Genomic DNA, 27,232 nt, shown 5'->3' with positions numbered 1-27,232 from the left:
TAGTCAAAGGACTTGTATCAACAAACAATAATTCGAGAACTAGACTCAACTATTGGTTGGATTTTTTGACCTCTATCAACTTTTCTAAAAAAAAATTGGGGGGGTGGTGGTGGTGGTGGTTCAGCTTAACCCACCAGCCTGTTTTATAAGTAGGTCATATTTAACATGTTTAATTTTGTTACATATTTTTAACATTAAATTTGTCTTTTTGTATAATATATTATCATATGAGTTATTGGCTTATATGAATATTTAATCGCTTAATGAGTTTGTCAGAATAATTTAAGCGGGCTGAACAAATTATTATGTTTAACTTCAATAACAATTCAACTCAACTCATTTAATAAACAGAACCCTTTTAATAAATAAGTTGTATTCGAATTAGAGATTTTTGACCCGTTTAATACCTCAATATGACCCCAACCCGACGCAAAAAAACCCACAACGACAGGTGAGTGCTTGTCCAAAATAAGACCTCACAAACACAGACAGCACACCCCTCATCGCCCATTCAACATCTCGTATCTCGCGTGAAATACATCACAATCACTCTCCAGTCTCAACGAAAAACTGACCGGAAAGCGCCTCCATTTCTACCAACTTCACTTTATTCAATTCTTTTAAAATAAAAAGAAAAGAAAAAGAACAAAAAATTCCTTGTTTTGGTGCTACAGTTCTCTCTCTCTCTCTCTCTCTCTCTCTCTCTCTCCCCGAAGCTGCTGCCAAATCCAAAGCTCCCTACAGATGTCTCAGTTGGACTTTAACAAACGCATTTCCCAGTTGCCACCTCCACCTCCCTCGTAGTCAGCGCCCTCCTCCACATCATTCTATCTCAATTCTCAAGCGCAGAGAGAAAAAGTGAAGAACGAGAAGGAAAAGCGCAACTGTTCAATCGCTGCGTGGAAGCCTGGAAGATAGAGTTTGGAGCAGACATGGGGACCGGACGGAGACAGTTGAAGATTATGCTTTGGAAGAATTGGCTTCTCAAAGTTCGTCACCCTTTCGTCACCTGCGCTGAGGTTTCCTTCTTCTCCTCATTTCTTCATATTTGGCTTCATTATAGTTTTTTTTCTAGTCATAATTTGTTTGTATCGACTTCCGGTCTTGATTTTATTTTTCATTCTTTTAAGCGATCATCATAAATTCAGAGTTTTTGTCGTTTGTTTTTGAGTCTACTGTGTAATTCGGTGTGGAATTTGTAAATTTTAGACTTAAGATGATCATCATGCTGCCGAGACTGCTATTTTGAGCAGCACTTTGTTTTTGTTTCTTTTGTTTTGGTAAACAGGGGCCAAAGGCCAAAAACAAACAACCAAGAGGGATAAGACTAGTTAGATGATCAGCAGCGATTTGCTTTGAATTGCTCCTTTGTATAATCTTTCTATTTTAGGATAATTGCTAAATGAGAGTTATGGAGAAAAAGCTGTATAGTTATCTAAGGACTTTAAAATAAGTATACCGGATTAATGTCACTATAGAAAAAGAAGAGTAGGGAGGTGGTGAAAATCAAGGTTCAAGAGATTTTATAGAGTTAAATTTTTTGCTGTCTAGCTCAATCTTGCGGGTTGAAAAATTCAAGATGATGTGATTCATAGAATCACCTCAAGATGGGTGAAATGGAGGAGTATGCATGATCATCGTATACCTTTTGGAATGGGAAGGTAAAGTTTATAGAAGAACTATTAGACATGGAACAGAATGCTGGACAGTTATGAGGATGTTGATACGGTGGGAAGACAAGTTGAATTAGCACATATTGAGATAAAATGAGAAAACACCAACTATGTTTGGTTTGTATGTGTTCAACAAAGATCAATACGTGCACCATTTAGAAGAGTGACTTAATGAGCGGAGATAGTAGTGCTAGGGGAATAGGAAGACAATAATAACAAGGGTATGGGTAATTAGGATTGTATTATAGCATGTGACTTTAACGAAAAGTTGGGATCAAGCTATGGTGCTGCTGCTGCAGCTGTTGTCGTTTTCTTTGTTATTGTAGCAAGTTGCTTCGTTGTCGTTGTTGTTTGCTTCCTTTGTTCTTCTACGCTGCCTTCATTTTAATTGTAAAAGTAAACAATGAAAACTTATTGTCTTCCTTTTGGATTTTGGTTTTAAAGTGGCAGTTTCTCGTTAGGTGTTATTCATAATGTTTCAAATTAAAATAATTTTCTTATTTATTTATTTTTCTTCACTTTTGTGAAGAAAAAGTTGATGAAACCAATCTGAAACTTCTTTATGATTTTCTTGCAGATATTACTCCCCACAGTAGTAATGTTGTTGTTAATAGCTATAAGGATGCGTGTCGATACACAGATTCACCCATCGCAGCCGTAAGTGGCGACAAAGTCTGGCTAATTTTTGTGTTTCATTTATGTTTTTTATATAGTGTGTGTGTGTGTGCATGGCAGGGTATGTGTGTTGCATGCGGTTATGTGCTTGTTACTTGATTTGGTACTACATATTTTAAGGATGTTTCACTTTGGGCAATATTCTCCCAATACTTAATAAATTTGAAGGAAATAAGGAAACAAATGATATTAAAACCCTACATGGATTTGGGCAAGGTTTTTGTGTGTAGAATTTCTCATTTTGTGAGAAGTATTGGTGCTAAGTTTAATGAGACTTGACCAGGTATATCCGGAAAGGGATGTTTGTGGAAGTGGGCAAAGGAATATCACCTAACTTTGAACAAGTTTTGGAATTACTGTTGAATAAGGAAGAGTTTCTGGCTTTTGCACCAGACACTGAAGAAACAAGGTCAATGATTAACATAATATCGGTTAAATTTCCCCTCCTGAAGGTACCCATTCTTATCTATTGCCTGATTTGGTTACTTTTGGTATATAGTTGTGTGTTCATGCACATGCTAGGCGCATTCTTTTTCTTTAGCACATCTGAGCTTTGACACCTCTTCTCTATTTTGCAATTTATTTTTGAAACTATTGAAGTCTTTGTCACATATGAGATTTGTTAACGTCCCTACATAATGGATGATATTGGTGTGGGACTCTAGTTACCCTCAATTAGATATCAAGTCTTGTACTGTCTTCATTCTAGCAAACTATTGAAAAAGCAGATGTTTTGTTAACGTTATCATCCTGCTTTGATTTTCTTAAATGGTGTCCATTTGCATAGCGAGGCTTCATCCTTAGAGTATGATTTTTGGGCTAATTCATTAGTGCACTATTGTGAGTGAGACATGGTCAATTAGGCACTTTTTTTTTTTTTTTTTGTCTTTTTCCTAATAGAAAAATTTAGGGTTAAGTTCTTGGCTTTATCGCACTTTCTCGGCCTTTTGGTTAAGATCAAGTGTAGTATATGTTCTTATTAGTAGTTTCAGATGATTGACTCAATGGTCATTAATTATTAGGCATAGAATTTGTTGCTTTTTATTGATTAGAAAAATCTTATTTTCTGCCCCTTCTTTTTAACTGGATGTTTTAGGTGCAAAGTTCTGATCTTTTTATTCCCATATGGTTCTCTTCATCACATTTAAGCATGGCTTTGTTAGTTGGAATTTGCTTGTATAAATTACAAAATGAAATAACGGGTTTCACAATGTGTCCTTTCATTTCCTTCACAAGGGTTTTCATGGCTCAAGCTAAATAAAGTGCATTTCATACTTACAGAATGTTTCTAGAGTTTACAAAGATGAACAGGAGCTGGAAACCTATATAGGCTCAGATCTCTATGGTACCTGCAATCAAATAATGTAAGTCGTACTTTTGTATCACAGTATGGATCTGAGCGAAATTTCCTTGAAATGAATTTCGATTATAGTTGGGACTGGAGAAGTATGAAAGACTAGTGAAGAAATGCAAATTGCCAAAACTGTTTCTTTTGATGGTTTTCTTGTGCTGGTCAAACGTTTCCTGCCTAATATCTTGCAGATTAGTGATCTCTTGGACTACATGACTGTAGCTATTCATGTGAATAAGAATTGATTCAGTGCATTATATTCATCTTTTTAAATGTAGCTTTGGCTTCCTGAAATTATCTGTATGATCCACATGTCTTCATGAATTGAATGTGATGATTTTTGAAAAAAAAAAGGAGCCAACTATCATACCTGCACCAATTAAATGTTTATCATATTGTGGATAACTGTGCTGGAGATATTACATTGGTTATGGTATGTTCTAATATCTGCATACTCTAATTACTTTACAAATTTAAATGTGTTTTGCTTTTATTTTTTATTTTTTATTTTTTATTCTATAATGATTTAATTTATTTTTTTTAAAGTAGTCATCTGACTTATGCTTATAGTTTAAAACTCTTACTATACTGTATTTCTTATGTGATGGTCATTGTGTGATCACTGGATGGCTATTTTTTGAACAACGCAAGTCTGTTTGATTCTATGAGAAGTCACATTATTAAATTTAGCTGTGTCACTGAATAAACTGCACTATTTGTTTAGGAATTGCTCGAATCCAAAAATCAAAGGAGCAGTAGTATTTCATGACCAAGGTCCCCAATCTTTTGATTATAGCATACGTCTCAATCACACATGGGCTTTCTCAGGATTTCCTAACGTTAAATCCATCATGGACACAAATGGTCCCTACCTTAATGACTTGGAACTGGGCATAAATACGGTACCGACAATGCAATACAGCTTCAGCGGTTTCTTAACTGTATGTTTGCTTCGTACCTTCGCCACTTATTGATTTTTGATATCTTACTTTCATTTGTTCCTTTTAGTTGATGTATGGAGCTTTGTCATAACTATATTTATATTTTCTAAAAAACATTTTGTTCTCCAGTTGTGTTCCCAAAATTTGTCTATACAAAAAGCTGGGTTTGGGTTATTAGTTCTTTTTATGCAATTCAGGGTCTAGTTAAAAGTAATTTAATAATCTTTTTTTAACATTCATTTAAGTAGATCGTTAGTGATGGTTTTCTGAATCTGAATGTTAAGGTGAAAATCCAACTGATTAGTGGCACAGACGTAGACAGTCTTTTTTCCTGGCTTCTTCCTTAACTCATTCATCTATATGCTGTGGGAAAAACAATATCCCTTTTAAGAATATTGATTTTTAAAATTTTGGTATGTAAATCCCACAATCGAAATAATAGCACATGCTGTCTCTAGTAACATATAAATTGATAGTACGTGGTATATTTTTTACAGTGCAGTAAATTGCAGTCTTTCTCCATGTTGTTCCAAAAGAATCATAATGTTGAGCGAAGTGTAGTTTGTGTCATATTCAAAGTTTGCTGCGAAGTATGATATTTTTTTCCCAAACATAGGGCTTACTCATGTTGGTCGGATATGGTTTATTATACCAATACTAGCGTCTGATATTGTTGTTGCTTGTCTCTTCTCAGACACTCTCTCAGTGTTTCATAGTGTGACTCATAAATTTGTTATAATGGTGAATGATTCAAATGTTAATACGATATCCACTTATAGACCAATCTTCAATGATTCTGAAACTTGATGGTTAATATGATATCCATTTATAAACCTGCAATAAGTTTAATGATTGTTATTTAACAATAGTGCAACTTCTAACTTTCATCCTTGTTAAATATTGTCACTATTTAGTTTTTGTTTCACAAAATATTTTCTGATTCTGCCTTGATAAGCGCCTTATCTTCAATAAAATTGTGGGTGAAACTGCGTGTATATTTGTGAAAACGTGTGTCCATTCTTCTTATGCCTTTATACTATTGCAGCTCCAGCAAGTTTTGGATTCCTTTATAATTTTTGCGGCCCAGCAATCTGACACCAAAAATATAGAACTTCCTTCATCTTTGCCCTCTGGCGAACCTTCCTCTCTTAAAGTGCCATGGACGAGTTATGGTCCGTCAAACATTCGAATAGTCCCATTTCCAACTCGTGAATACACTGATGATGAGTTCCAGTCCATCATAAAAAGTGTCATGGGTGTATTGTATGTATCTCTTGAATTTTTTATATCTGTTTTTTTCTTTTTCTTTTGGATTTCTGTATTGTTCATTATATAATCATCAGATCACAATCAATATTTCTTAGCATCAATATACTGACATTTTCTGTTTGGTTGTTCTGGAACTTGGATGAGCAGGTATCTTTTGGGATTTCTCTACCCAATTTCTCGGTTGATCAGCTATTCTGTGTTTGAGAAGGTTTGGTAGCTGTTATTATATTTTACTTGAAATAAAGCTCAAGATTTACCTTATTCACGTCATGGTTTCTGTTTATTTCTCTCTCAGTTTTTTTTTTCTTGGTTAATGTTATGGATGAGAGTAATTTGTTTGTCATCCTTTATGTTCCTGACTGCAACTTGTTTTTTTATTCATAATGTTTCAGGAACAGAAGATAAGAGAAGGTCTTTATATGATGGGGCTGGAAGATGGGATATTCCATCTCTCATGGTTTATTGCATATGCTTTGCAGGTTGGTTCTTTGTTTTTTTGTATTTTTGTTTAATTTATAAAGAAGTCTCAGCAAGAATTCAATCAATTTAACCCCATTTTTTATATTATAAATTTATTATTTAAATAATTATTGCCACCATTGCATGCTCTTGTTTTTTTGGAAGATTTTTGAAATATTAATCTAATTTCAAACTTTCAGTTCTTTGGCTTTGTAGGATAGAAGTCTAACTATTGTTGCATGGCTCTAGTATTTGCACTGTTGAACAATGATTGAGTCTCAGCATTGATCAACTTGCAAGAAAGGAAGTGTCTCCACTGATTGATAAAGCAACGTAGTATTAATGTACCATAGGTATTGTGGGTCAGGTTAGATCATGAATATAATTAGGTACACTAGAAAAGAAGATGGAGAGGCTATGTTTAATTCATTTTTCTGAAATTTGAGTCCATTTGGTTTGAAGGAGTGTGAAACTGCATAAGATGGTCTGTTGATAGGTTATGTTGCGTTGGTGGTAATCTAGATCAGGTTCTATTTGAATAAGAGTAGAAAATATAACGTTGGACTTTTCAGTGCTTGTCATACCTAACAATTTTCTGTGGGTTTTTTTTTTTTTTCCTGATAGTTTGATTTCTTCTGCAGTTTGCAGTTTCTTCTGCAATTATTACGGTTTGCACTATGGATAATCTTTTCAAGTACAGTGATAAGACAGTGGTGTTCATTTACTTCTTCTTCTTTGGACTAAGTGCAATTATGCTGTCATTTTTAATCTCTACATTCTTCACAAGAGCGAAGACAGCTGTTGCTGTTGGGACCCTTACTTTTCTTGGTGCTTTTTTTCCTTACTACTCTGTCAATGATGAGGGTGTGCCTATGTAAGTACTGAGCTTTGTGCATATCTGTGGTGGATCTCTCTCTCTCTCTCTCTCTCTCTCTCTTCTTAATGAGTACAATGTTGAAAATTCTGTAGTGCAGATGGGTTTCATTCACATTTTCTCTTTCAGGACATTAAAAGTAGTTGCGTCTTTGCTTTCACCAACGGCCTTTGCTTTAGGATCAATTAACTTTGCTGATTATGAGCGTGCTCATGTTGGCCTTCGTTGGAGCAACATATGGCGCGTATGTTCTGTATTTGGTTCTTTTCCTGTCAAAAGTATTTTAGCCTGTATCATTGTTTTAATTTTGAGTACTATTATCTTTGTAGGCATCATCTGGCGTGAATTTTTTGGTCTGTCTATTGATGATGTTGCTCGATGCGTTGCTCTACTGTTTAATTGGTCTGTATCTGGACAAGGTATATCTTTCAGAATCTTATCTTTTTACCAGAGTTCCTAATTATGCCAACAGATAGACCTGACAACATGCCAATATTCCATGTTTAAGTGTGTTCGTGCCTAAGTGTGGCTTTTCTTATGTGATCAGGTCCTTCCCAGGGAGAATGGAGTTAGATATCCATGGAACTTCATTTTCCACAAGCGCTTTTGGAAAAATCCAAGTATTAACAAACATCTCAATCACAATTCCGGTGTAGAAGTTAATAGCCATGACAGTGTTTCCAAGAAGGCAAGCTTTTCTGGGAAAGATAATGTTAAAGCGGCTGTTGAAGCGATAACATTTGATATGAAACAACAAGAGCTTGACCATAGGTATGTGTGCTAAAACTTGAATCCTTGAGTATTTCATTTGTACAAATTGATTTTTTCTTGCCTTCATGATTCAGTTGACTTGTAGGTGCATCAAGATAAGAAATCTGCACAAGGTTTATGGCAGTAAAAAGGGGAAATGTTGTGCTGTTAACTCATTACAGCTCACCATGTATGAAAATCAGATTCTTGCACTTCTAGGTGTGTTACTTTTTTTTTTTTTTTTTTTTTTCTGATGAGAAACTCAAAGTTGCATTGAATAGAAAATGAAAAGACAAAATAGAGAATAACATTCTTTTATTGTCCTTGATCCATCATTGTTTTGTACTGAGTTCAAATTTTATTAATTTAAAGGACACAATGGAGCTGGTAAAAGCACAACGATATCGATGCTTGTCGGCCTTCTTCGCCCTACTTCAGGGGATGCTTTGGTGTTTGGGAAGAATATTATAACCGAAATGGTAATTCATCCTCTGCTTACATCACTCTAGAGCTAAACACTACTAAAATATAGGCTTAATGCATCATTCTCAAACAACTTGGTTGAAGAAGATTAATGTCCCTATAGTGAAGAAATGTCCCACATTGGAAAGTTGAGAAACTTTTCAAGGGCTTATAAGGAGTTGGGCTACTCCCTCCATTGCCAATTGGTTTTGGGGTGAAACCTCAACTTCCTTCATGGTATTAGAACGGGTTTGCCCACATGTGAAGTCAACAGCTACACATGCTCCCCATGCTCCACATCACCTAATATGTGTTGTCCACATATTAGGCTTGAAATTTTGCCACACGTGTTGGGACATGTGAGAATGTGAAAAAATGTCCCACATTGGAAAGTTGAGAAACTTTGCAAGAGCTTATAAGGAGTTGGGCTAGTCCCCCATTGCTAATTGGTTTTGTGGTGGAACCTTAAATTCCTTCATCTATGATAAATATATGATATGAGCATTATAATTGGGCCAGTCATTAGCCATCAAAACTGTAGGGTTCAGGCCAGAAGGAGATTGTTGGGCTTCATAGCGTGGGCACACTAGACGTCCAATGGGGAGCATTATAATTGGGCCCATCATTAGCCATAAAAATTAAAGGGTTCAGGCCAGAAGGAGATTGTTGGCTTTCATGGTGTCGGCATGCTAGACGTCCAATTTAGAGGACTCCATTGGACGTCCATTTTTTAAGAAAAGAGTATACAACCTTATTAGAGCCCACCTGCGATATGGTACAATAAAATGACCACCCCTTTTTAAAGTCCTTCAACAATCATCGAAAGATGAGCTAAATTGATAATTGTTCAACCATTTGATTATCATCATCAGCATTTCATCACTGATTGGAAATGTTATGTTCATTTATTTATTTGATCTCAGTCAATTGATTAAATAGTTTCCATTTTGGCTAAGCTTTTTGCAAGGATCCTTGAGTTTAGGGTATAGATAGGGACTGTTCGGTCTACTTTGGAGAACCTTTCTGTATATATATATATATATATATATATATATATATATATATATATATCTATATACTCTTCTTATAATTTGTCTAGTTTCTGAGCTATGCTATAACTTTCAAAGTTAATGATCTAAATCATATGCCAAAAGGCATTCTTTTAAATCTTCCTCATTAATTTACTTTCTGCTTACATTTGTTTAATATTTCGGGAACAGTTCAGTTTTTCTTGGATCTTTTCTGATGAGTTTGAATCTATAGGAGGAGATACGGAAGGAATTAGGGGTATGCCCTCAAAATGATATCCTTTTTCCAGAATTAACGGTAAGTGAGAAGAATTATTCCTTGTCGATTTTGAATGTAGTAAATCCTCTGAAGCTACTAGCAAGATTATTGCTTTGTCTTTTGAATACTAACAAAAGGTTATTGAAATAGATTTTGTAGCATTTTCATTTATTGTACATGAAGTAGGTGGTGGAGCTCATAAAGTTAGAGATGCTTAAGAAAATCTGCCCCTAACTCCATCTCCCAAGCTTTGTCATTTTGATTTTATAATGAAAGCAGCAACTAAAAATATACAGTTAGTTATAGACTTGAGCATTCTACTTGTCGGCTGCAATAGTGAAGAGAGCCAAAAAAGCTTCAATTATCTTCTTGCACAACAAATATAACACCAAAATCAAGCCCTAATATAAATAAAAAATATGGAGAGGTGACAACCATTATCTTTTGTAAACTAGAACCATGCAGCACTCTGAAAATCATAGTTGTCTGACCGCCAAATGAAATTTTGTTGATACGTTCGCATACACACAGACATGCACATTGCTGAAGACTGGTACGACAGTAATTTCTAAGTTTGATGTGGTTAGATACTTTATCCAGGTGAGGGAGCATTTGGAAATATTTGCTATATTGAAAGGTGTGAAGGAAGATTTTGTAAACAGCGCTGTTGTTGATATGGGTGATCAAGTAAGTTCTTTTGGCAGAACTGGGTTCTTGCATGCTTTTGTTTGCTAGTTTGAGCTTTTGATTGGCAGTTAAGTATGACATATATTATGATCTGCTATCTTTATGCTTTTAGAGTCTGATGCTAGAATCTTAAGCATCAGGCCATCACTATAAAAGTGTTTGCAATATGCTCTAGCAATGTATTGGCATGTTCTTTCTTTGCCACAACGAAACTAATGTTTCTGGTCCTATGATTTTCAGAATATGTGATTTTATAAATTAGTGTGCTACCTGCTACCTTATTTGATTACTGTAGAACATTAGGCCTGGGACAATATTTATTATTTTCTTGTTTTGTTTATGTATTCTTTGGTTCATGATCAAATGAGGAAGTTTGTTTTCTGTTTTGTCATTATGATCAGGTAGGTTTGGCTGATAAAATGAACACGGCTGTGAATGCTCTGTCTGGAGGCATGAAGAGGAAATTGTCTCTTGGAATTGCACTGATAGGAAATAGTAAGGTGGGGGCCAAATTTCAGTGGCGCTATCTTGTTACTTTCCCGTGTTGGAATGTACTGAAATTTTTTAATTGTTTCCTTTTGCAGGTTATAATTTTGGATGAACCGACTAGTGGAATGGATCCGTACTCTATGCGCTTGACATGGCAATTAATAAAAAAGATTAGAAAGGGCAGGATAGTATTACTGACCACACACTCAATGGATGAAGCAGAAGTACTTGGAGATCGTATAGCTATCATGGCCAATGGCTCTTTGAAATGCTGCGGAAGGTTTCACCTCTTCTAACCAAGCTTATTGTTTTTTTTTACCTACTTTTAGTGTTATATTTTGACTTAGTTCATATTCATATGAGATTTCATAAAGTTATATATTCTCAATTAGTTAGGAAATGCGGAATAACTGACAAATTTTTTGTAGTATGGGGTGAAAATGATTTCATACATTTTTCATGTTTGGGACATTGCCTTATGTATTCTGTAGTAGATACTTATATGATATATGTACATAAAATATAATTAGATCTAATATCATCCTTATGTATTCTGTTCATATAAATAAAGATCTTTGTATTGTATGTTGCAATTATTATTAATAAGTTTTGTTTCTCATAAAAAAAGAGGGATCTTATTAGACTTTCCACACACACACACACACACACACAAAGTATGTAGAAAAGTTATCTGTACCAGACGTTTAGATATTCTAAAGTCTGAATGAGATGCCATTCGAATGCTCAAGAGGACCGTTCGAATGGCCTTTCAACTTTATGAACCAATTTTGGCGACGGGATGACTTTAGGGTATAGTTTCTATACATATATAATTATAGGTATGCACATATAGAATCCCCTATTTTTAATTTTTTAGAATGTACCTTTACTTCAAACCATGTTCTGAAAAATTAATGCATAATGCTGTCAACATGTTATATAATTTTCTCATATAGAATTCTCACTTTTGAACAGTTCCCTTTTCTTGAAGCATAAGTACGGGGTTGGTTATACTCTAACTTTAGTGAAGGTAATACCCCTATTTGTGTTCATCTTTTTCTGAATATTGAATGGTCTATTATCATTGTGCAACACCAAAATGCTATGACTTACTGTTTTTCTCATGTCAGTCTGCACCCACTGCCTCTGTTGCTGCTGACATTGTTTTCCGCCATATCCCATCAGCGACATGTGTGAGCGAGGTATCCATCACATTTCTCTAGAATTCTTGCTAGTTAAACAAAAACCTTTCCTATACAATATATTTGGCATGATATTAAATCATTGATTATTTACAATAATATGTTTTTGTAGTTTTACTATTTTCTTTTGAACTTAGTTTTACTACTTTGATTTTAGGGAAAAATATTGATTCTTGCATCTTCCATGTATATGGTATAATTTTTCCGCTGCCCTTGGATGGGAAATGTGAGGGAGGGGCGGCTGATATAACTGTTTACTTCATAATAGTCCACTTGACATTGCTAGTGTATGACACTTTATGTTATATATATATGTGGTTTTGTATGCTTGTACAGGTTGGAACTGAGATTTCGTTTAAGCTTCCTTTGGCATCCTCGTCGTCCTTTGAAAGTATGTTTAGGGAAATTGAGAGTTGCATGAAAAGACCCATGTCCAACTTAGAAACAAGTTCTGGTGAGGACTATTTGGGCATTGAAAGTTATGGTATTTCTGTTACAACTTTGGAGGAGGTATTCCTGAGGGTTGCGGGGTGTGACTATGTTGAAGCTGCTTGTTTTGACAAGAAGACTGATCTAGGGATTCCTGATTCTGTAATTTGTCAGACTAATGATCCTGTGCCCAAAAAGATCTTTCACTCAAAAAAATCTTTTGGATATTATAAGGAGATTCTCGGGGTCTTATTTACAATAGTGGGAAGAGCTTGTGGTTTGATTTTTGCTACAGTTTTAAGTTTCTTAAACTTCATCAGTGTGCAATGTTGTTGCTGTGGTATCATTTCAAGGTCAACATTTTGGCGACATTCTAAAGCATTGTTCATAAAGAGGGCAATATCTGCTCGCAGAGACCAGAAAACAATTGTTTTCCAGCTTGTTATTCCTGCAGTTTTCTTATTTTTTGGTCTTCTATTTCTCAAGCTCAAGCCACATCCTGATCAACTGTCTGTTACATTTACAACTTCGCATTTTAATCCACTATTACGTGGTGGTGGTGGTGGTCCAATCCCTTTTGATTTATCCTGGCCTATTGCAAAGGAGGTTTGTCCACTTCGATTTTCCTTAATCTTATATTGGATATGCGTGGTCATTTTTTAGCATTTAGAATCTGGGGTATCCCCTGGATGTGAAATTTATTCTGATTGCTTGCAACATCAACGGTTTCTTGCTCTTAAAAGCTACCGGTGCTGCAGGTTGCACAGTATGTTGAAGGGGGTTGGATACAAAACTTCAAACCTGGTGCATATAAATTCCCTAATGCAGAGAAGGCATTGGATGATGCAATTGAGGCAGCAGGGCCAACCCTGGGACCTGTTTTACTTTCAATGAGCGAATTTTTAATGTCTAGCTTTAATGAATCTTACCAGTCAAGGTGTGTTAAACCAAATTTTCTCGTTCTTTGCGAATTTCTTTCGTCCATATGAATAGGGTACCTCAAGGAAATGAAATTCATAGAAATTGATATGCTAGAAACCCCAACATAACTCCTGAAAATGAAGTTTCCACATGAGAAACCCTTGGAATTGTAGAAATTTACACATGCACATATGATAATTTGTTTGCAAACTTGTGGGTCTAATGTAAATGAGAGGGTTAAGCTAAAGTACTGTAGCTGTACACAGACAGTTTGCAGCTGAAAGAAGCATATTATTTGTACTGAAACTTTGTTTACCTGTGCTGGACTGGAAGGCAGTTAGTTTATAGTCTCTTTTTGATGGTGTCACGTTTTCTTTTGTCTGTGCTTGTGGTGGCCTTCTTGGCCACGGTTTCCTTTTGATTCATTTTGTACTTGGCTTTTTTCGTAATAATATTGTGTTTCTCTTTAAATAAATTTTTAAAAAAACTTTTTTTTACCTGTGATAGTGGGACTGTGTATGTTTCACTGAACCATCCATTTTGTTAGCAATCCAAGCCAGGTAGAATATTTTTCCCAGGTAATGAGAGATAACTTGGTCATTTATAAAGCCGTGGACAAAAATTGTGAAATTAATAGAACAAGTGATGATTTCTTTCTTTCTGCAAAACCAGTACCTGAAGTTTTAGTTGACTATAATTAGCCTGCACATTTTTCTTTAGTGCTCTTTTTTTCACTGTAATGTGTGCGTGATGCAGGTATGGGGCAATTGTGATGGATGATCAGAATGATGATGGAAGTTTAGGGTACACTGTGCTACACAACAGTTCCTGTCAGCATGCTGCCCCAACATTTATCAATTTAATGAATGCTGCAATTCTTAGGCTTGCTGCTCATAATAAGAATATGACAATTCAAACACGTAATCACCCTCTGCCAATGACAAAAAGCCAACATCTGCAACACCATGTATGCCATTTCCATTCAATCCTTTTTAAGATTTCATTTCAAGTTCACTCTTTAAGCATCATAAAAGTCAGTCTCATTTTAGAATTAAACTCTGTTGTGTTGGCTTATCATCTTCGATTTCCATGTAATAATAACTTTTTTTCTACCTATGAATTATTTTTAACCTCACAAGGAGATATCTGAAAGTATCTATGCCTATCATTTTATAACATTCTGGATCAGATGAGGCTTATTTTCTAATGAAGTTAAAAGTGTTGAAGCATTTCCTGCAGTCTCTCGTCTGATGGGATCCATTTATTAGCAGTGATACCAGAAGTACTGTCAAGTCATTTAGGATCTTATGACAAATAGAAAATGAGTTCTCTTTTCTACAATGGTGCCCTTTTTGCATGCATGTCAGTGCACTAAACTTTGAGAAAATCTTACGTAGTGACCTTTTTCTTACAACTACATGAAGAAAAGTTTGTGAGAATGTGAGGTTAAAATTCCCACATTGGAAAGTTGAGACACCTAGCAAGGGCTTATAAGGAGTTGGGCTACTCCCCCCATTGCCAATTGGTTTTGGGGTGAAAGCTCAACTTCCTTAATGGTATCAGAGCCAGGTTTTAGGGTGTCTCTTTGCTACTTTTGTACAAACCCTATTTTTCTTCATGACCCTATGTTTCACTACCCCAGTTGCTAATCTTTGAAATCATCCACCAAATTGAGAGTCGTTGGCGCTTTTCATCCCTCACCCATATGAGTGTTTATATTGTATAGCCCTCTTGCTACTCCTCTCCTTCTATCCTTGATTATAAAAAAATAAAAAGGCTTTTGTTGTTGAAGACCACAGTTCTTCCCCTTCTTTGTTACTATGTTTCTGTTACGGATCCTATCCTTGGGCAGCACGCCATGATGACTTGATCTTCTTTCCTACGCGAGCCTCGTCATCGCTCACTGCTCATCCTTAATTTTTCATCTTCTTTCAAATCTCAATCCTCTACGAGCCTCGGATTTGAGGGGGAGATAGAGGAGATAGACACAATGTGCTTGCGACGTAGGTTTTCTTGTGACAAATGCTTGCGTTCTCCTTGCAATTTAAGTGCTCTCCTCCCCTCCTCTTCAAGGGGGGGAGGGGGAGTGAAAAAGATATGATTATTGACTTATCTCCATTACCTTGACGTATGAAGATATTGCCTATTTCTTGTTTCGACAACCCGATGCCATTTTTGATAAAACCCGTCACCTATTGGGCTTTGTAGGTGGTTAAGTTGGGGACAATATCAGTGTTGCTAGTAGTGGGCCGCCGGCCCGTCTCCTTGAAATTTGACATAGTATCAGAGTGGTTTAGCACACGTGTGAAAGCCCAATGGCCACACGTGCTCCACGTCACCCAATATGTATTGTCCACATGTTAGGCTTGAAAATTTGCCACACGTGTGGGGGCATGTGAGAATGTGAAGGTAAAAAGTCCCACATTGGAAAGTTGCGAAACCTAGCAAGGACTTATAAGGAGTTGGGCTACTCCCCTCATTGGCAATTGGTTTTGGGGTGGAAGGTCAACTTCCTTCAAAGTTCTTTGAGTTTATTGATACAATCAAATGTCCAGGACAGAATCTCTTTAAAGATAGCATTTTCAAGTGATTCCACAGGCAGTAGAGTATGAATAGGCTTTATATTGTTTGCGGCTAAAACGTTTTGTTTTGTTCTGTTTTTTTCTCTGGTATGTTCTATTTTATCACTGAAGGAGTTAGTAATAAATTTCTTAAGTTTTATTAAATTGTATGCCATGAGCTGTCTGGAAAGTGTTTGATTTGTTTGATTGTTAGGTTGCCTGCATCAAGAAGCTGGCTATTTTAGAAATGGTTCTGTATCAAGTAAATGTTATAATTTTAAGTTGAAGTTATGTGCTTATGTTAAATATTGTACAAATATCTTATGGTTGTTCTTTTAACCTCTCTGATTCATTTGATAGGGTTCTATTACAAATTAGAGGATTCGGGAATTTTCACTTCTAGTTATTATGTTCATTTTGTAGGATTTGGATGCATTCTCTGCTGCAGTTATTGTTAGCATTGCCTTCTCCTTCATTCCTGCGTCATTTGCCGTTTCTATTGTGAAGGTACTGTGCCAAACATAATCGCAGCTGTCCAGTATGAGTGCTTTTGCTTCACAATGTACTGTACCATTCTGCGCTAGGATACGGTTACTTGTAGTTACAATTTACAAAATAAGTGAAGCTGTCTTAATATTTACTGTACTATTCTACAATTGGCAGGTAATGTTCTAGTCACAAGAAATAAAATTTTATTGAAAAGGAAGAAGCATTTTATTGAGAAAAAAAGAGAAGAAACATTTTATTGTGTCACATAAATAATTAAGCAATTGGGATAACATGCACCACAATGACCTAAAGGCTATATTACGTCAACACCACAACCCATTCCCAGAACAACACCTAATTTACTTGTCGAAAATAACTGCTTTCCAATTTAACTGAAACAGATCCCCATAGTGATGACAAAAATTAACTGTGCATCAGTCAAAATACCTACCTAGAAGATATTGTATGATGCTCTAAGTATCTCCTTTACCCTAGAAAATAATTGTTTTTTTTTTTTCGGTTGACTGATGCAGGAACGTGAAGTAAAAGCTAAACACCAGCAACTGATTAGTGGGGTATGTTTGTTTGCTGGTAGAACAACCATCCTGTTGTAATTTTGTTACTGATACTCATAAGATTAACTGCATTGCAATATCTTAATCCTCAGGTTTCTATACTTTCATACTGGGCTTCTACTTACATATGGGACTTCATCAGCTTCCTATTTCCTTCATCTTTTGCAATAATTCTTTTTTACATCTTTGGTATGTCTTTAAACTTGTATCCTTCACTCGTTTTTTCTTATAGAAATTTGAGCTTTCAACTTCATTTCATTGTTGAAATTTTTGTAAAATAATTGATGGGAATGTCGTCATTCTTTTTTGGTCAAATCAGCAAACAGTAGCAATCAATATGTTTAATAAGATTTTCTTTGTTGGTGTCTGCTGGTATAGGGGAATATTTGATTGACTGCATATTGTACCATAGAGATTGATATTAATATGAGATATTGTACATGATCTCTTATATTCTCCGGTATTCTTTAGCCTATGCATAACTGACTTCAAAAGTTGTGCAATGCTTTTGTAAATGATTCTTTCTATATTTAGGAGCCTTTTGTGTAGATGTGTGGGTGCACACAGACACTCCAAATTCAGGCTTTGCAGATGGTTTCCACATCTATCCAGAATTTTACTCACTAAATAGTTTTTCTTGTATTTTGATATTTTAATCCACATATTGACAAATATTTGTTTGTAAAAATCACAATAGACATGCAAGATGTGAAATTTGACTTTATTGTGTTCTCCAGTTGTTAGAAATTGATCTAATATATTGAATGCCATGGAGTTGACCAACTCTTTTTGAAATGGAGGAAGGATAGGAGGTGGAAAAAAAAGTATTTTGTAAATGTGGAATTATTTGGTGATGACTTTCTAACCAACTCAAAAATATTTTGAACTTAACCTGGAATCAATGCTTCATCCCACATTATGGTCATGGCTAATGATTCTTCTTCTTTCTAAGTTCCCTTGTATATTAATTGCCTCTGTACGTAAACTCATAAAAAAAAATGTATGTAGGTCTGGAGCAGTTTATTGGGAGCGGATGTTTATTGTCGACAGTAATCATGTTTTTAGCGTATGGATTAGCGATTGCATCAACAACATATTGCCTTACATTTTTCTTTTCTGACCACAGTATGGCTCAGGTGGTGTATTTTTCATTGTCATTCTCTTATTCTCACGTCCAGGGCATTAAGCTTGCATGCCTATGTTTATGATTGTCGTTCTCTTGTTTATTAAAGTTGTACTTATTATTATCCAGAATGTGGTTCTCTTGGTCCACTTTTTCACGGGACTGATTCTTATGGTTATCTCATTCATTATGGGGCTTATAAAGACAACATCAAGTGCAAATTCTTTTCTCAAGGTTGTATTCCTAAATACACATCTCTTTTATTTTTTGTTTTAAAATCTTCTTTTTGTTTTTACTGCTAGTATTACTACTTTGTACAGTAAATTTACTAGTCCTTGTAGTTTTTCTTTCTTTCTTCTCAATAGTAGTTTGGTTTTCCTTATTAAACATATATGCGTGTGTGTATATATATATATACACACACACAGTTATTCTCTCATCCGGATGTCCGCATGTTATTATCGTTTGGATGCCATTGTAAACAGAGAGGAAAACAGGGTGGGGTAGTAGAAAATGCATGGTGTCTGCACGATAATAACATCTGGACGTCCACATAGGATATATATATCTGATGTAGATAGCTAGTGCTGTGAAATTAAATTCTACAATGATAGCAGGAGAGTATTAGTGTATACTTAGAGTTTCCTCTGGTTTAGTGAAGGCCGTGACTGGAAATTGCAATTAATAACTAGATGCGGTCTTTATTCTGAATGAATTCTAGTGTAGTTTCTTGAATTTACTTTGAGGATGTTGATTCATTTAGAAAAATAGGACTAATTGCAATTCTTTACTTTACCCTTCACTATTGCTTCTTAAATCTTATACAGTTTTTTTTTTTGGTTCCTTTATTTTGAATTTATAGTTTTCAAGCATTGTTTTGGTCTGAACTATCCGACAATGTTGAGAGCAACGAGTGTAAAGCTGTTTATCTTTTGATAAAGGGCTACTCTAGAAGTTCTAGTTTGCCTCTTACTAAATGTTGTGACTCAATCTAGAAAACTAGTGCTGGTGATAATAGGAATCTTATATTCCCTGACATATGGATCTATGCTTCCAGAACTTTTTCAGATTATCTCCGGGGTTTTGCTTTGCTGATGGACTCGCTTCACTGGCTCTTCTACGGCAAGATATGAAAAATAAATCTAGCAATGAGGCCTTTGATTGGAATGTTACTGGTGGCTCAATTTGCTATCTTGGTATTGAGGTTTGTGTCTTACCTCTGGCCTTGTGGGAAAAAACTCTTCTGCAACTCTCTGCTTAAAAAGTTAAATCTTTTTCTTGAGAAGTGGAATTACCAATGAATATATGTAATGCTAACGAGTAATACCCCTTCTCAGAGTGTTTTGCTTAAGTGCTCTTCTATGTTGAATAGTATTTAGATGTCAGAAAGGTGAGACCATACAATTGAATTTGTGGAGTCACCTGTCTCTTTCATTCGTCAAAATGTAAGCTTACATGCTTTGTTTATTTGACCTAACAAAGAATGTAAGAGAGGGAAAATATGATCATAAAGAATGAACTATAAGTTTCAAATGCTGCATGGTGTGCAGGATAATCGGAGATATATGTGTTTGTATATTAAGTAATTGTTGCTTAAGCTATTGGGATATAATGGTAGTCTAGCCTAGAATCAGACTTCTGGGTTCGAGACGTCCTTGATTTGGAACCTCCCAATACCAGCTGCATGAGAGTAGGAGATCCTAAGCTAAATTCCTGTAAATGCAGCCTCCACTAGAAATTGAATTCTAAATTTTAGGCTCTCCTGAGAACTATACATGATGGGACGTATTATACCCCAACCTCACAACTTATCAAGATGACACTATACCCTAGTTGTAGCTACACAGTCAAACGACATAATACCCCAAATCTGCTAGATATTGTGTGCTTTTGGGTCCAATTGACCCTCGCAACTTTAAATACCATGTTAGATACCACTAGACACAAAAATCTTAAGCTGTTAGAGATAAGGTGAAGAACCTTCAATAATTGAAATATACTTCAGAGTATCTTTTTTCTTCTCCCATAAGAGGTATCTATAGCTATACAAATTACACAAGAAAAGGAAAGCAAGTAATCCTACTCTATACAAGCATCAATATACATCAATGTAATGGTGATGGGGTCGGGGTTGGCGAGTACCTTTTACATGTTTTGCACCTGCTCTGTAATCAATGGAAAATTTAAAGCAAGAGGTGTAGCATCTTGTGTCTTGGATTGCTATTTGTTACATATTTTAATATTAAGATTGAAAGTGAAACTTTAATTCATGTGGAAAATAGGGTTACTCTGATCTTATTCAAATTTCTCCTCTGTGCAGAGCATTTGCTACTTCCTTTTGACACTTGGGCTTGAACATTTGCCTTATAACAAATTGACACTAGCCACGCTGAAGGAATGGTGGAAGAGTACTAAAAGTACCCGTCAAGGCAGTTCGAGTTATCTAGAACCCCTTCTGAAATCTTCCTCAGAAGTTATCACTCATGACCTTGATGAAGACATAGATGTGAAGACGGAAAGAACTAGGGTACTTTCAGGTTCCATTGACAATGCCATAATCTACTTGCAGAATCTTTGGAAGGTATTTCTATATATGGTTCAAATGATATTAGTGGTTCTCTTAGTTTGATAATGTGATAATTTACGACATATGATTGTATAATAGCAATATATGTCAACTTTCAGGTGTATCCTGGAGGAAAGCTTCATGGTCCAAAAATAGCAGTAAATTCATTGACTTTTTCAGTTCAAGAAGGAGAATGTTTTGGTTTCTTAGGAACAAATGGAGCTGGAAAGACCACAACTCTGTCAATGCTGACTGGTATGAACAGCTGGACACCAGAATATCAGATATACTTACTGTATTTTTGAAACATTTAAAATGGACAATCTGTCTTTTTCTTTTTTTCTTTTTTTCTTTTTGAGTTCGTACTTATGCCTTCCATAACTAGTGTTTGGTATCTGAGGGAACCATCTCTTAAAAACCAATTGCATTTCATGATAATAAAATACGTCATTGAGTTCACTATTTCTTGGCATTTTAGTTTTTGCTAAGGAGAATTTAATAATTTATTTTGTTACATTAAAAATGATGGTCTCCATGAGAACTCGACAATGTTTGATTTCAGACAAATACTAGTAAAAAACTTGCATTGCGTAGTATTGAATTTGTGGCCTTGTGTGCTTTTGCATTGTTAATCAGCATATTCTCAAAATTGAATTATTATATCAGTTCCTTCTTTTTGATTGAACAATTTCCATCCAGGAGAGGAATCTCCAACTGATGGGACTGCTTGTATATTTGGCAAGGATATATGCTCTAATCCCAAGGCTGCTCGTCGACATGTATGTCTTGATTTTCTTTATATATGTATGTGTGTAAGTGTGTGTTTGTGTGTGTGCCTTGTCAATGATGATGTGGCAGAAGATCGATCCAGGCCATTAATCATGTTGATGATACAATGGAGTCAACAGGATCAAGAGGGCTTTCAGGCATCGGCATTACCATATAATATTTGTCTACATATTTTATATATATTTGCACATACAATCCTTATTTTTATTTCTTCCTTTGTGGAATGTTGATTATCCATCCAATATAGTGATAGATCCTAGCTAACTTTTTCAATGTATCATTGAATTTCAGATTGGGTTTTGCCCACAGTTCGATGCTTTGTTAGAATTTTTAACTGTTCAAGAGCATCTTGAGCTTTATGCCACAATAAAGGGAGTACCAGATTACCAGATAGATGATGTATGTATATCTGTTCAAAGCTCGTAGAACTTAATTTTCTTCTTAGCATCCTGATTTAAGTCAGAATTTTCATCCATTTGCATAGATGTAATGACTTAAATTGTCCATTTAAGCCATATCATGCTAAATTCTGAATCAAACATTTTGCATGTTTAAATACCTTGAATAACTTTGGCACTCTACATCTAATGTATATTTTGATAAACACTCAAATGGTGGAGCCTCAATCCCTGACAGGTTGTAATGGAAAAGTTAGTGGAGTTTGACTTGTTAAAGCATGCCAACAAACCATCATTTTCCCTCAGTGGGGGAAACAAGCGTAAATTATCTGTTGCAATTGCGATGATCGGAGATCCTCCTATAGTCATTCTAGATGAGCCATCAACTGGTATACTTGCTGGTTCTCATTATAAATTCTTGAACAATTTCTATCTTAAGATTTCTTGTTTTTGTGTCCTTTTTATATGATGAAACTGCTTTTATATTTGTGGCATAAGATTTTAAGGAACTGCTGAAATTAACTAAAATGGTGATGAGCAAAATTTGCGGTATGGTTAATGTGATCTTAGTAAGGCTGTCCATCAGATGGTTACAGAATAAGGATATAGATCTCTACTTAACCAACTTTATTAAACAATAAAGCACCAGGAAGCAATTAATAAGCCATATAAGGAGGGGGTGAGAGAAGTTGCTGCAAACAACTAGTTAGGGATTTCAAGATAGATCAAAAATGGTTGTTTACATTGGAGGTTGATGAGGGGTCTCAGGGTAGCTCCATTGCTGACAGAGGAATAGGTTGAAAAGCGTCTACATGAAAGTTGATTTGGGTTGTGCTGCGCAAGTGTCGGAAAATGACTCTTAAGATACCTAAGGCATTAGTTAAGCTTTATATTTGAGGAAATGTGGAGAAAACTCCTACTAGGCATGGATGGTGAGATACAACACTAAAGGCCCACATACTAAATTAGGATCAAGGTGATAACATTCACTGCTGGAGTAGACACATTTAAAAAGTTCTTATAAATGCCGTTGTGCTTATTTGAATATGGTTCTGACCGGACAATGGTCACAGTCTATAAGTTGGCAAAAAGAACCTTTTACCTTGTTAGACTAGATCTAGAAGTTGCAGTCAAAGTGTTCTTTTGTTCAACCTTTATATGTACTCAAGATATACAAGACTGCTCCTTGTTTGTTTATACTGAAAATGTTGCTACACCATAAAATAGTATATTTAATTTGTGTTTTACTTGGAGATAGTCACACATCTTGCTCACTATTTGTATTAGGTATGGATCCAATTGCCAAAAGATTCATGTGGGAAGTGATATCTCGTCTCTCAACCAGACGAGGAAAGACAGCAGTAATACTTACTACTCATAGTATGAATGAAGCTCAAGCTCTTTGCACCCGTATGGGAATAATGGTACCAATTTACCTTGCTCACCAGTCTACTTGAAGCACTACTTAGTGCCACTGTTCATATCACTGTATAACCACTTTGATGTTTTATTTTAAGGTTGGAGGCCGATTAAGATGCATTGGTAGTCCCCAGCATTTGAAAACACGATTTGGAAATCATCTTGAGCTAGAGGTATTTCTTTCATTTTTCCTTGCTTCCCTTGCTTTTTAGAGTGGGGTGGTCTGAAAGAATTAATTTGTAGGATGATATTTTAGGGAATTTTTAATTACTTTTAACTCTGTTACCTACTCTTAGGTTAAACCTTTTGAAGTCAGCTCTGGGGACTTGGAAAATCTTTGCCGAGTTATTCAAGAAAGGCTTTCATATGTTCCTTCTCATCCTAGGAGCTTACTTGATGGCTTCGAAGTTTGCATTGGGGCCACTGACTCCATTGTGGCTGAAAATGCATCAGTGGCAGAGATTAGCTTGTCACGGGAAATGATAATCATTATTGGACGATGGCTTGGCAATGAAGAAAGAATAAAGTCGCTTATATCTTCAGTGCCACTTTCTGATGGCGTGATTGGTGAACAGTTAGCTGAGCAGTTGGTTCGAGATGGTATGAGTGATCCATGCATTGATTAATTTGTATTCTTTTATATTTAATTTTTAATTTTTGGGATTTTCTTTCTTGTTTGGAAAATTTGGATGGGTAACTTTAAATGTCTGTATGCGTACCACATCGTATGACTATACAAATTTTTTGCCCTATTTTCCTGACAGGTGATTACTTTAGGATGTAGGAACTGTTCTGGCTTAGGATTTATATTTTACTCTCAGGTTTTGAGTGTAACAGGATTGTGGAAAATAATTGTGTCCGCTTCTGAACTGGAGACTCTCTCTCTCTCTCTCTCTCTCTCTCTCTCTCTCTCTCTCTCTCTTTTACACGCAGAAAACTTGGCTCTGATACTATCATGTAATTAGAGCATCCAAATCAAAATAACTATGGTTGGAGAGGCCCAAGAATGTATGCACATAGTGCAAGGCTTCACATTCTTGATGTGGGATTTACACTCTCAACAATTATCATGTCTCCACAGTACTAGACTTTATGATCTTTTATCGCTTTGTTATATATAAGTTGAATCAAGGTCCTGAATTTTCTAAGTTATTCCCATGCATCTCTCTGCGTAAATGCTTGCTTTTCCTAATCTTTTTTCTAGAACTTTAATTTAAGTGACAGAGAAACTATCTACTCCAGGCAAAAATTCTTGTTAATGCTTTAGTTGGCAATCATTCTTTGTTTCATTAGTTTTCATATAGGTTTTAATGAAGTTTGTGTTACTATGGCAGTGCTTTAATCAATATGCAGCAAGGTTCAGTGTACCCAATGTCTACAAGATCCAGATATACGTTGCGTTATTTTTCAATGTCTTCACTAGGACTTGCTAATACTATGGGATATTCTTATTTTTGGGTTTAGGGTCTTATTTAGACTCTTTGTCAGTGCTTTTGGTTATGATTCTTGCTCTTATAGAAAAATTAGAACTTTTGAAAGGGATCGATTGTGGACTTCAAACAATTTTTATACATATTTGATGCTCTAAATTCTATTTGGAATGTCATTATTGGTAACTCATTTATTTAATTATTGTTTCTTCTTTACCTTGCTACATTTTTTGTACTTAATATTGGAGTTTGTGCAGGCGGAATACCTTTGCCAATATTTTCTGAGTGGTGGTTGTCCAATGAAAAGTTTTCAGCAATTGATTCATTTGTCTTTTCATCATTTCCCGGTGCAATATTCCAAGGCTTCAATGGCCTGAGTGCTAAATATCAGGTAAAGTTTATCTTGAATTAAAGTTACAAATAGTAATTCTTGTGGAAGATTTATTTATATATTTTTTAATCTGTTTGGATTATGTTATCCAAGTGCTATGCACTAAACTATAGAATGAAGGTTGGCCCACCTGCTAAAATGTAAGCTTTTGGGAGCAGTCGTAAGCCAATATATTTATAATGATAATGAAGTAGGAGATCCAGATTCAATTCAACTGAGTCTGTAACCAACCAATTAGTAGGCCACATAGGAACAAGAATAGTGTGTGTGTGTGTGTGTGTGTGTGTGTGTGTGTGTGTGTGTTGCGCACATGTGTGCATGTGCCATTCATTTTGAAATAAAAAATAGCTTTGATGGTAGGTGAGTTGATGTGTATTTGAATTCGCTCAGATGCCCAAGTAGTCTGTTTATTGATGGAATGAATTTTTTTTTCCTGAACTTGCTGATGGAATGGTTGAATGGTTGAGAGAGGGACGCGTTGTGAGATGGAAATGGGGAAACTCTTGGCTTTAGTTATGTTGTTGTAAAACCTTTATGATTTTAGAGTTAGCATCCTTACTTTGCATTGTTTTTACAATACTTGTGGCATAATGGGAGATTCCTGTTATTGCATCTTATACTGGGTGTATAGTAGCATCAGCAGTTGAAATAGTTTTCCAAAATCTTGTTCACAGTTAAATATTTACTGTTTTTGTTATTTTCAGATACTATTACCAGACCTGTCTTTTACTTTCTTTTTTCCCCTTCACTGTTACCATCTCAGAAATGTTTTCAAATTACACTTCGGTGCATTCCCAAATTACACTTAGAAATGTTTTCTTTTTCCCGAATTGTTGATCTTTGGTTAGTGGGGGGCAAAAAGGTACATCTCTTTTAATTGTTGTAGATTACAGGGGTTTCTTATTTTCATGGTGGGCAATAAGCCTCAATAAGCCTCTCTACTTAAGAATGGTCAGTAGGGAAGATGTGGAAAATGGGTTTACCTGTGGCTCCAAATGCACGTACATGGAGTATGAGCACCATGTCTTATCATGTCTTTCATTGTATTACTGGAGCACAGAAAATTTTGTAATTTATCTCTACTTTTGGCTTTTGTTGCAGTTGCCATACGGACAGGGCCTCTCACTTGCAGATGTCTTTGGACACCTCGAACGGAACAGGTGAATTCGTCGTACCTTCTTTGTTCGTTTGCGTTCCTTCTTGCCAAACCTGACCAGTGTTTATAATCTCTCTCCTTTTCAGATATAAACTTGGAATTGCAGAATACAGTATTAGCCAGTCCACTTTGGAAACCATATTCAACCATTTTGCAGCAAACTCATGAGAATCATCATCTACTGAGACAAATCTAATTTAAATAGTTTTACATGACTCATCAAATCATCACCCGGCACAAGCGGCTCTCTTGTTTTAAAGTTGAGACCGCCATACGAGGCTCTATGTAGATATTAGAGACGGCATATTGTACATAAGTTAACTTTGGGGAAATGTAGTCTGTTAAAAAAATTATGAGTCTACAATCGTACCTGTCATCAATCATACGGGTCTAGGAGGGTCTTGCAGCCAGCATCCTGTCTAAGCTTGGCGAGATGACATTGTTCCAGAAGTGCATTTGAAAAATCATATTGTTGTGAACGTAGAAGATATAGAGTTCCCTTTATTTGAGTTTTTATTTGAGGTTTCATATACTTCACAATTGAGGAATCAGATGTTCAAGTTGCTCAGGCTCTTCCATAGTTCTCTTTTGTTCCGTCAATCACATTCTTGACACATTATAATTATGTGGTAGTTTTGTTTAGGACATTGCTTGGCTCCCCCATTACACGTCGATCACAGTCTGACACATTCAAAAGTAACTTATTAAAATTTCAAAAGTAAGTTTTCGCACGCGTGTAAGATTTTGATTTGTCCATAAGGAGAAATGACTCTTTACATTCAAGGAGCCAAATTTTTTCCTTTTGTTTATTAACAATTGGGTATGATCATTGATTTAACAAGTGAATCTGCATACACGTATATAAT

At 35.6% G+C, this 27,232-nt stretch overlaps 1 protein-coding gene and 1 pseudogene across 1 annotated transcript; both read left to right on the top strand.

Annotated features, from left to right (window-relative positions):
- Positions 1 to 648: 648 nt before the first annotated feature.
- ABCA1 (ATP-binding cassette A1) lies at positions 649 to 26,966 on the top strand. Its single transcript, XM_021957543.2, has 40 exons — positions 649 to 1,019; positions 2,251 to 2,330; positions 2,632 to 2,800; positions 3,630 to 3,712; positions 4,424 to 4,640; positions 5,686 to 5,903; positions 6,057 to 6,117; positions 6,302 to 6,388; positions 7,010 to 7,242; positions 7,372 to 7,486; positions 7,572 to 7,661; positions 7,790 to 8,013; positions 8,099 to 8,211; positions 8,365 to 8,471; positions 9,718 to 9,780; positions 10,342 to 10,428; positions 10,830 to 10,928; positions 11,013 to 11,197; positions 11,893 to 11,947; positions 12,048 to 12,119; positions 12,456 to 13,154; positions 13,307 to 13,485; positions 14,226 to 14,436; positions 16,454 to 16,537; positions 17,053 to 17,094; positions 17,187 to 17,283; positions 18,103 to 18,230; positions 18,347 to 18,451; positions 19,275 to 19,421; positions 20,538 to 20,798; positions 20,903 to 21,038; positions 21,483 to 21,562; positions 21,864 to 21,971; positions 22,209 to 22,359; positions 23,258 to 23,394; positions 23,488 to 23,562; positions 23,686 to 23,989; positions 25,077 to 25,210; positions 26,312 to 26,370; positions 26,453 to 26,966. The coding sequence occupies exons 1-40, from the start codon at positions 933 to 935 to the stop codon at positions 26,532 to 26,534; spliced, it is 5,664 nt and encodes a 1,887-aa protein (XP_021813235.1). The 5' UTR covers positions 649 to 932; the 3' UTR covers positions 26,535 to 26,966.
- On the top strand, positions 3,280 to 3,383 carry LOC148293210 (U2 spliceosomal RNA; annotated as a pseudogene).
- Positions 26,967 to 27,232: the final 266 nt, after the last annotated feature.

The sequence above is a fragment of the Prunus avium genome, chromosome 7, assembly GCF_965620075.1.
Source record: "Prunus avium chromosome 7, drPruAviu1.hap1.1, whole genome shotgun sequence".
NCBI lineage: Eukaryota > Viridiplantae > Streptophyta > Magnoliopsida > Rosales > Rosaceae > Prunus > Prunus avium.
The sequence above is the reverse complement of the archived record's forward strand: the minus strand, read 5'-3'. Positions and strand labels throughout refer to the sequence as shown.

Excerpts from the sequence above, each read along its gene's own strand:
- ABCA1 (XM_021957543.2), top strand. The coding sequence starts at position 933 with ATGGGGACCGGACGGAGACAGTTGAAGATTATGCTTTGGAAGAATTGG. Across the intron at positions 5,904-6,056 it reads AAAAGTGTCATGGGTGTATT|GTATCTTTTGGGATTTCTCT; the intron begins GTATGTATCTCT and ends TTGGATGAGCAG. Across the intron at positions 23,395-23,487 it reads GCACCCGTATGGGAATAATG|GTTGGAGGCCGATTAAGATG; the intron begins GTACCAATTTAC and ends TTTTATTTTAAG.